Below are 10,704 nucleotides of genomic sequence, written 5' to 3'. Positions count from 1 at the left end.
GACGAGCAGAGGAGGGGTCATGGAAATTGTTGTGGAAGGCGGAGGTCCCATCCAAAGTACTCCCTCCGTCCGGAAATACTTGTCATTGAAATGGATGTATCTAGATGTATTTTAGTTGTAGATACATCTATTTTCATTCATTTTGAAGACAAGTATTTCCGGACGGAGGGAGTACACATGTTCTTGTGGAGACTGTCGAAACAGTCTTTGCCCACAGAGGATGTCAGAGGTCACCGCCATATGACAAATACGAGCACATGCAGCTTCTGCAGCGCACAGGATACATTGCGGCATTCTCTTTTGGAGTGCACCGTTTCGAGATGTACATGGGCCCTTGTGGATGAGGAACTAGTGAGTACACTGGTTGCTACAGCAGAATTGAGGGCGAAGAGTTGGCTGTTCAGCCTTTTAGATTCGCTATCACATGAAAACTTTGTTCTCCTCTCTGTAACCCTGTGGGTAATTTGGACTTCAAGAAGAAAGGCCATCCACGAGGAAATATTTCAAACCCCCCATGCAACGCATGCATTCATCACCCGCTTCATATCTGATCTGGAAGCAGTGAGAGCTCCTAAAACTGTTCGCCAAAACACAGCAACCACAAACATACCTCGTCTGCGACCGAAGGCTCCTCCAGCGAAATATGCCAAAGTTCATGTTGATGCTGCAGTAAGAACACACTGAGGGGGGACGGCTGTAGCTATTTGTAGAGACAGTCATGGAGCCTTCTTGGGAGCTCAGCTCTGGTTATAGCAGGGATTTGGGACCCAGCTACGCTTGAGGCTATTGCATGGCGGGAGGCCATTGCTTTAGCGGAAGATCTAACATATTCAGCGTTCCGGCCTCAGATTGCAAGCAGGTTATTGGTGACATTACCAAAGGACACAAGGGCCCCTATGGATCGATCATCTCTGAAATAAAGTCCAGATCATCACCGTTTGAATGTAATTTTTCTTTTGAAAGTCGTCAAGTTAATTTAAAAGCTCATAAGTTAGCGAGATTTGCTCTAAGATTAGCATATGGGCGTCATGTTTGGCTTGGCCAGCCTCATGACCAATCTTGTATCCCACTTTTTGTGGATTTTGAATGAATAAAGGCTTTACCTCTAAAAAAAAGCTGACAGCAAACGACCTCGGCAATCCTACGTGGATAGGGGCCTGCGCCAAGATCCGTGCAACGGTGGAGACAGCATCCGCCAGGGTTGGCTCCTAGCGAACGCTCGCCAGATAGTGTTCCCATAAAAAAAGACCTTATAGCTAGCAGCCAACTTGGAAATATACTTTCCATGTGAGTAGGTTTGTTGAGAACTTGCATTAACCGGAGGGAGCCATGATCTTGCTCGTGAAGTCAAGCTAGCTTTCTTGTACGTCCAACTTGTATAAATAGGCGCAACACAAGCCATGCATCATCGGCCGAACGAAACGAAACAATGTCTTCTTCATCCTGGCCGCGGCCAATGTCTCGTGCGGGTGCATGCCAAGTTTACGATCCAGTACTGGGAACCTACGTGCCGCGAGCATCCTCCACCTCCACCTTCCTCGGCTTAGCGCTGGAGGAGATCAAAGTCATGGCCTGCGTCGGAGCCACGGCGGCCGTGTGCTACGGGGCGTGGAGGTACTACAGGTACAAGACCTGCCTGCGCACCTACGGCCGGGACCTGACGGCCTTGGCCAGCAAGCAGCGCGACCCGGTGGTGCCCGTGCACCGCGATGACAAGGTCGACCCGGTGCCAGTGGTGCGCCGCGATGACGAACGAAATTCGGGCCACAACGCCGCCTACTACCGGGACATGAGTCACAAGGCGGTCACGGCCGGCGAGGCTGACCCGGTGGTCGGCCGCGACGACGAGATCGACCGCGTCGTCCGCATCCTCTGCCGCCGGACCAAGAACTGCGCCGCGCTTGTCGGCGCCGCGGGGGTGGGCAAGACGGCCGTCGCCGAGGGCCTCGCGCAGCGCATCGCCGAGGGGAAGGTGCCCAAGCAGCTCGCCGGCGCGCGCCTGGTGGAGCTCGACCTCGCGGCCATGGTGGCAGGGACCAGGTGGCGCGGCATGTTCGAGGAGCGCATGAAGAACGTGATCAGCTCCGCCGAGGCGTCCAACGGCAAGATCATCCTCTTCATCGACGAGATGCACACGCTCGTCGGCGCCGGCGACTACCAGCGCCGAAACGACGCCGCCAACATGCTGAAGCCGGCGTTGGCCCGTGGCCGCATCCGTTGCGTCGGCGCCACCACGTTCGACGAGTACCGGAAGCACATCGAGAAGGACCCCGCCCTGGAGCGGCGATTCCAGAAGGTGCACGTCGACGAGCCGAGCGAGCAGGCCACCATTGGCATCCTCCGTGGTCTAAAGCAGCGCTACGAAGAGCACCATGGTCTGCAAATTCAGGATGCTGCAATTGTTGCCGCTGCACAGCTCGCTGGCCGCTATGTCACCGGCCGACAATTTCCTGACAAGGGAATTGATCTCATTGACGAGGCTTGCACCAGCAGCCTAGAGGGGAGTGAGATGATTGTTGGTCCGGATCACATTGCACAGGTAGCCATACTTCTTAAAATTCATATATATGTCTATTATTTTAACAGATATATGCATGTGTCATGTGTATTATTTCAATTTGTTTTGTTATATATATTCTTTTCAAGGTTGTGAGCCGATGGACAGGCATTCCTATAGCTACACTTGATCAAGATGAGAAGGTCAAGTTAGTCCATTTAGCGCACAGATTGCATGAGCGAGTAGTTGGACAATATGAGGCTGTCAATTTGGTTGCAGATGCGGTGTTGTGTTCTAGGGCCGGTCTTGATCATCCTGGTCAACCAATAGGCTCCTTCCTATTTGTGGGTCTGACTGGTGTTGGAAAGACAGAGCTTGCAAAAGCTCTCGCCGAGCAGCTATTCGATGAAGAGAAGATGTTGATTCGCTTTGACATGTCTGAATATGTTAGCCCCGGATCTGTCCTGCGTCTCGTTGGAGCACCACCAAGGTTTGGTTTGTTGCATATTGTGTGCTTTTTGAACATTCAAATATCATATATTGTAATTTGTTCGTAGTGCGACTAGTTTCAGTTGCTTATGTAATATCATTTACAGCTATTTGGGCTACGAAGAAGGTGGGCAACTAACTGAGAAAGTTAGGAGACGGCCATACAGTGTTATCCTTTTTGATGAGGTGGAAAAGGCGCATCACTCGGTGTTGAATGTTTTGCTCCAGCTGCTTGATGATGGCGTGGTGACCGATGGTAAAGGTCGGAATGTGGATTTCAAGAACACGGTCATCATTATGACATCAAATGTCGGAGCACAGCACATAACACCGGGAATAGACGGAGAAAACACACTGCGAACCGCACGAGACCTTCTCATGAAACAAGTTTGTGACTGATAAATATCCCTAACGTAATTAATTAAGCCTCATCGCTGATTCACTTATCGTATGTGTTTGTTGGTGTAGGTTCGGGAATACTTCAAGCCGGAACTTCTCAACAGACTAAGTGAGGTCGTGGTATTCGAGCCACTTTTGCAGCACGAACTAAAGAAGGTCGTGAACATCCAAATGAAGAGTATCATTGCTAGAGTAGCTCGCAAGGACATCTCTTTGGTTTTTAGCGATGATGTGCCGGATGTTATTTTGTCAGAGTCATATGACCCCGTGAGTACCAAATATTGTTTCCAAAATAATGGTATCATCAAACTCATTTGAGCCAAGTAATAATGAACCTGTCTTGGCAATAACTAATCATATTTTTTTAATTTGTCACAGATGTATGGTGCTAGACCCATAAAGAGGTGGGTGCAAAAGAATATCATGATAAGTATCTCCAAGATGTTGGTCAAAGGAGAAGCTGACAAAGGATCGACGATCTTCATCGACGCCGCCATTGACTGGAAAGGATTGGAGTTTCGAGTGGTGAAGAGGAACAATAATGTAGATGCAGGAGGCAAGAGGAACACCTATGATTGATTGGCGCTTTGAAGAAGAACGACGTAACCACAGCTTGATTTGAATGATTTTTTGTGTATACCTTACAGAGTTCCATTTAATTCCGCCCGGACCATGCATTTGTGCAAGTCTGTAACAGGGTGTGTTCTTTCGAATTGATGTGTGGCACCGTTGCTGCATTGCCTTTGCTTATGGGTGCTGTTGTTGCATGCATTGTTTCTACTCTCTATGAATGTCAACACATAACATCTTTGTATAATTCATCCTTATAGCCCCATTTTCACATCGATGAATTCAACTCGACTCTCTTATAGGTCTGTCGTATGTTTCAAATGCTCTGTGAATCTGGGATTTCTTTCTGTGAAAATGGAACTCTGTGACCAGTGCAATTTTCTTCCGAAGAAAATTGCAGTTACAATAGTTATACTCTTGTTTAGAGAAATCTCGCCACTTTATTGATTGATAACAATGTTCATAGGTACAAGTATTAGGTCATGAGGATTGCTCAACCAAACATGTCTACCTACGCCTAAATTACAGACAAATTTAGCGAGATTATGAGCCTCAACGTTGTGGTTTCTAGTTTCTACGCTCATGGACAAAAGAACACAAAGTAAAACTAGTTCTACATGAGATTCGTTATTTCATGTACAATAGCCGAGTGAGGACCTCCTTATATCATTCACCGGTCATAGGCAGTTGGAAGCCACCTTCAATCTTTGCACATGTAGGTCTTCTGCTAGTGCCAGCGCTTCCCTGCGTGCGTATATTTCCAATATAGTAGGATCAGTGATGTCTCGATACACAACCGCAGGGTATCCTATACTTCAGTCCTATATACGATCGGGCACCAGGTAGAGATAGAAACTTTAGTCTGTTAGGGTATCCCACCCATAAGCCGCCGCCTCCCCAAAACTCTAGCTTTCTGCCTCTCACCGGCGCCGGCGCCGGTCCATCCCGTCTCTGGTGGCCCTATGGCCATGGAGGCGGGGTGGATCTCGGCCCTTGCCGGTGGGAGGGCTTCGTTTTTAGATCTTTTTTCGAGCTTTGCTAGGGTTTGTGTCCTGCTCAGGAAGGCGAGACGGTGGCGGCTCCCTGAAGATGGAATAAATGTCTCCCCGCCTAGCCCCCATTCCGGTGATGTATCTTGCATCATCGGTGGCCGTGTGAAGTTGTGTCTCCGGCGGATCTGTTCGTCGTTCGTCTTCGTTCGTGTGTTTTCAGGTTGGATTCTTTTGATCTACACTCTTCATCCGCGTCGGTTGCTGTTCTGGTGTGTTGGTTCTACGGAGCCTTAGCACGACGACTTCCCGACTGTCTACTACAACAAGGTTTGTCCGGCTCCGGCGATGGAGGGGCGATGACAGCGGCGCGCCTTCGGCTCGCTTCAGTGCTTATAGTCGTCGCTAGGTGGTCTACGGATCTAAATGTAATTTTTATTATTTCTAGTGCTCGTTGTACTACCATAATTGAAGATGAATAGATTGAAAGTTTTCCTCGCAAAAAAAAAACCCGCAGAGGAACACATAAACATTCCAGTATAATCTCGACATAGGCTGCCACTGCACCACCATGTCTGTTGTGCGCAACTGCTCCGTTAACATTCATTTTCACCACTCCATGAGGTGAGGCCAGCCAGCGCTAGAAAACATCTCGTCTCAGGCTTAGCAATCTAGTCTAGTTCGCTAATGTATGAACCCACAAACACTAGTAAAAAACAGGCCTACCGTTCGGCCCTGGCCAGCCCATTAGTCCCGGTTCTTCAAGAACCGGGACCAATGGGGGGTATTAGACCCGGTTCGTGAGCCCAGGGGGCCGGCCGGGGCCTCATGGGCATTGGTCCCGGTTCGTGTAGAACCATTTGTCCCGGTTCGAGCCACTAACCGGGACCAATGGTCCTCGCTGCTGGCCCACAACCATTGGTCCCGGTTCGTGGCATGAACCGGGACAGAAGGGGTGGCTTTAGTCCCGGTTCATGCCAGAAACCGGGACAAATAACTTGTCTATATATACCCACCGCCGCGGCAGAGCACTTCACAGTGCTCTATTTTTTCAATCCGGTGAGGAGAAGGCATTTGGGTGCTTTAGTTCACCTCTTATGCACATGAGGTGTTCGATGAAATGCCCGAGCCACACTAGTTAAGCTTTCTCCTCTCGAAGTTCAACCTAGGAGCTCCATTTTTTTCAAGATTTGTCTAGATTTAGGGGTCCGTCACGCCCCGTCCCCGTTTTCACCGCCGTTGATCGCCCGTGCCGATCTCGTCGCCGGCACCACCGTGGTGAGCCTCTTGTTCTTATCTTCTTTATGATACTTGTTTGATTTTCTTACTTTAGATAGATATTTGTCTGATTTTCTTATTTTTGACACACATAATTATATGTAATGCACGCAGATGAACCGACAATGGATGTATGGTGACAGACACACCTCCGAGTACATTAAGGGTGTGCATATTTTTCTCGAAGTGGCTGAGGCAAACAAGCAGAATGGTTTTATGTGTTGTCCATGCAGTAAATGTGGGAATAGAAGTCTTACTCTGACCGGAAAATCCTTCACACCCACCTGCTTTACAAGGGTTTCATGCCACACTATAATGTTTGGACGAGGCACGGAATAGGGGTTATGATGGAAGACGGCAAAGAAGAAGAGGACGATGACAACTATGTGCCCCCTGAATACGATGATGCTACAACGGGGGGAGCTGCTAAAGATCAAGAGGAACCAGACGATGTGCCCGATGATGCTGCAACGGGGGAAGCTGCTGAAGATAAAGAGAAACCAGACGATGTGCCCGATGATGATCTCCGTCGGGTCATTGTCGATGCAAGGACGCAATGCGAAAGTCAAAAGGAGAAGCTGAAGTTCGATCGCATGTTAGAGGATCACAAAAAAAAGTTGTATCCCAATTGTGAAGATGGCAACACAAAGCTGGGTACCGTACTGGAATTGTTGCAGTGGAAGGCAGAGAATGTTGTGCCTGACAAAGGATTTGAGAAGCTAGTGAAAATATTAAAGAAGAAGCTTCCAAAGGATAATGAATTGCCCGACAGTACGTACGCAGCAAAGAAGGTTGTATGCCCTCTAGGATTGGAGGTGCAGAAGATACATGCATGCCCTAATGACTGCATCCTCTACCGCGGTGCGTACGAGGATTTGAATGCATGCCCGGTATGCGGTGCATTGCGATATAAGATCAGACGAGATGACCCTGGTGATGTTCACGGCGAGTCCCGCGGGAAGAGAGTTCCTGCGAAGGTGATGTGGTATGCTCCTATAATACCACGGTTGAAACGACTGTCCAGAAACAAAGAGCATGCCAAGTTGATGTGATGGCACAGTGAGGACCGTAAGAAAGACGGGAAGTTGAGAGCACCTGCTGACGGGTCGCAGTGGAGAAAAATTGAGAGAGAGTAATGGGCTGAGTTTGCACGTGACCCAAGGAACGTATGGTTTGGTTTAAGCACGGATGGCATTAATCCTTTCGGGAAGCAGAGCAGCAATCACAACACCTGGCCCGTGACACTATGTATGTATAATCTTCCTCCTTGGATGTGCATGAAGCGGAAGTTTATTATGATGCCAGTTCTCATCCAAGGTCCTAAGCAACCCGACAATGACATTGATGTGTACCTAAGGCCATTAGTTGAAGAACTTTTACAGCTGTGGAATAGAAACGGTGTACGTGCGTGGGATGAGAACAAATAGGAGGTGGGAATAAAAAACAACTGCAGAAAGAATCAACTAAAAAAATCTTTTACCGGTTCATGCCACGAACCGGTACTAAAAGGTGCTCGTGGGGCCCCAGCCTTAAAACCTATACCAAATAAAATGCCTTTGTAACAGCCTTAGAACTGGTACTAAAGGAATCAACTAAAAAGCTTTTATAAACCTCTAGTATTATTGAAACTAAAATTATATAGAATTTTGTTACAAACTTTAATAGCAAAAAGAATTATCATAAAAGAAAATAAATAAGTAACTAGAATTTTGTTCAAAACATTAAAAGAAAAAAGAATTATCATAAAAGAAAATAAATAAGTAATTAGAATTTTGTTACAAACTTTAATAGCAAAAAGAATTATCGTAAAAGAAAATAAATAAGTAATTAGAAACAAAAAAGAAAGCAAAAAAACTGGGAAAAAATTAAAAAGAAACTAAAGGAATCAACTAAAAAGCTTTTATAAACCTCTAGTATTATTGAAACTAAAATTATATAGAATTTTGTTACAAACTTTAATAGCAAAAAGAATTATCGTAAAAGAAAATAAATAAGTAATTATAAACAAAAAAGAAAGCAAAAAAACTGGGAATTTTTTTAAAAAAAGTGCCACCTACAGGGCCACCACGGCCTGCATACGACTAGAAACCCATTACTAGGGCCAGGATGCAGGCCCGTAGTAGGCCCAATAGGCCCACAAGCACAAAGAGTGATTTTAGGCCCGTAAGCCTGCAGTAGAGAGGAGCTCGAAGTGGTTGGTTCGGCAGGGCTTATAAACCACTCCGAGCCCCTCTCGGCTAGCGACGTGGGACTAAACATAGCACCGCACCGCGCCAGTTCCAGCACACGACCTTTGGTCCCGATTGGTTCCACCAACCGGGACTAAAGGGGTGCATTGGTACCGGTTTGTGGCATCAACCGGTACCAATGACCCTCGTTTGTCTAGGTTTGTCGCACCAACCGGGACCAAATGTCTTTGTTTCCCGCCCTTTGGGCTGCTGAAAAGAGGCCTTTGGTCCTGGTTGGTGCCACCAACCGGGACTAAAGGGGTGCATTGGTCCCGGTTGGTGCCATGAATCGGGACCAATGCTCTGCCTATATAAGCAGCACTCGCGAAAATTTGGTTCAGTTCTTCTTCCCCATCGCCTGACGCCGCCAGGCTGCCCGTCTCCTGTTGGGGAACGTTGCAGAAAATTAAAATTTTTCCTACGGTTTCACCAAGATCCATCTATGAGTTCATCTAAGCAACGAGTCAAGGGAGTGAGTTTGCATCTACATACCACTTGTAGATCGAGTGCGGAAGCGTTCAAGGGGTTGGTGATGATGGAGTCGTACTCGACGTGATTCGGATCACCGATGACCAAGTGCTGAACGGACAGCACCTCCGCATTTAACACACGTACGGTACGGGCGACGTCTCCTCCGTCTTGATCCAGCAAGGAGGAAGGAGAGGTTGAGGAAGATAGCTCCAACGGCAGCACGACGGCATGGTGTTGTTGGTGCAGCAGTACTCCGACAGAGCTTCGCCAAGCACGTACGGAGGAGGAGAGGTGTTGGGGAGGGGAGGGGCTGCGCCTTGGCTTGTATTTTTTCAGCCCTCCCCTCACCCCTCTATATATAGGAGGAGAGCGGCAAGGGGGCCGGCCCTCTAGGGGAAACCCTAGAGGGGGGCGGCGGCCAAAGGGAGAGGGAAAAGGGGTGGCTTGCCCCACAAGCTAGGGGGCCGCCCCCTTTAGGGTTTCCCCTCCCCTTGCCCTAGCCGCATGGGCCTAGGTGGGGAGGCGCGCCCAGCCCACTAGGGGCTGGCTCCCTCTCCCACACAGCCCATGTGGCCCCCCCGGGAGGGGTGGCCCCACCCGGTGGACCCCCGGAACCCTTCCGGTGGCCCCGGTACAATACCGGTATGCCACCGAAACTTTCCGGTGTCCGTTTAACCACTTTCCTTATATAAATCTTTCCCTCCGGACCATTCCGGAACTCCTCGTGATGTCCGGGATCTCATCCGGGACTCCGAACAACATTCGGTAATCACATACATGTCTTCCTGATAACCCTAGCGTCACCGAACCTTAAGTGTGTAGACCCTACGGGTTCGGGAGACATGCATACATGACCGAGACGACCTCAAGTCAATAACCAACAGCGGGATCTGGATACCCATGTTGGCTCCCACATGCTCCTCGATGTTGTCATCGGATGAACCACGATGTCGAGGATTCGATCAAACCCCGTATGCAATTCCCTTTGTCAATCGGTACGTTACATGCCCGAGACTCGATCGTCGGTATCCCAATACCTCGTTCAGTCTCGTTACCGGCAAGTCACTTTACTCATACCGCAATGCATGATCCCGTGATCAAACACTTGGTCACTTTGAGCTCATTGTGATGATGCATTACCGAGTGGGCCCAGAGATACCTCTCCGTCATACGGAGTGACAAATCCCAGTCTCGATCCGTGTCAACCCAACAGACACTTTCGGAGATACCTGTAATGCACCTTTATAGTCACCCAGTTACGTTGTGACGTTTGGTACACCCAAAGCACTCCTACGGTATCCGGGAGTTGCACGATCTCATGGTCTAAGGAAGAGATACTTGACATTGGAAAAGCTCTAGCAAACGAACTAACCGACCTTTGTGCTATGCTTAGGATTGGGTCTTGTCCATCACATCATTCTCCTAATGATGTGATCCCGTTATCAACGACATCCAATGTCCATAGCCAGGAAACCATGACTATCTGTTGATCACAACGAGCTAGTCAACTAGAGGCTCACTAGGGACATATTGTGGTCTATGTATTCACACGTGTATTACGATTTCCGGATAATACAGTTATAGCATGAATAAAAGACTATTATCATGAACAAAGAAATATAATAATAACACTTTTATTATTGCTTCTAGGGCATATTTCCAACATCTCCGCCTCGCCGTTGTCGTCGTCTCCCCGCGCCGTCCCGCGCCGCACCGAGGCTGTCGCCGACCCCACCCCGCGCCCCGTGCCCTGCGACGCCGCCGGCCCTGCCCGTCGCCGCCC

The 10,704-nt window shown here is 48.6% G+C and overlaps 1 protein-coding gene across 1 annotated transcript in view; it reads left to right on the top strand.

The window, feature by feature from the left end:
- The first annotated feature begins 1,456 nt into the window (after positions 1-1,456).
- LOC119310723 (chaperone protein ClpB1-like) overlaps positions 1,457-10,704 on the top strand; it is a 14,611-nt gene continuing 5,363 nt past the window's right edge. Inside the window, exons 1-5 of the mRNA XM_037586370.1 lie at positions 1,457-1,669; positions 1,802-2,539; positions 2,647-2,987; positions 3,094-3,256; positions 3,455-3,505. Of these exons, the coding sequence (XP_037442267.1) occupies positions 1,457-1,669; positions 1,802-2,539; positions 2,647-2,987; positions 3,094-3,256; positions 3,455-3,505 (1,506 nt within the window). The remainder of the gene's footprint in view (positions 1,670-1,801; positions 2,540-2,646; positions 2,988-3,093; positions 3,257-3,454; positions 3,506-10,704) is intronic.

The sequence above is a fragment of the Triticum dicoccoides genome, chromosome 5B (assembly GCF_002162155.2).
Source record: "Triticum dicoccoides isolate Atlit2015 ecotype Zavitan chromosome 5B, WEW_v2.0, whole genome shotgun sequence".
NCBI lineage: Eukaryota > Viridiplantae > Streptophyta > Magnoliopsida > Poales > Poaceae > Triticum > Triticum dicoccoides.
Note: the sequence above shows the minus strand (reverse complement) of the source record. Positions and strands in the feature narration are given on the sequence as shown.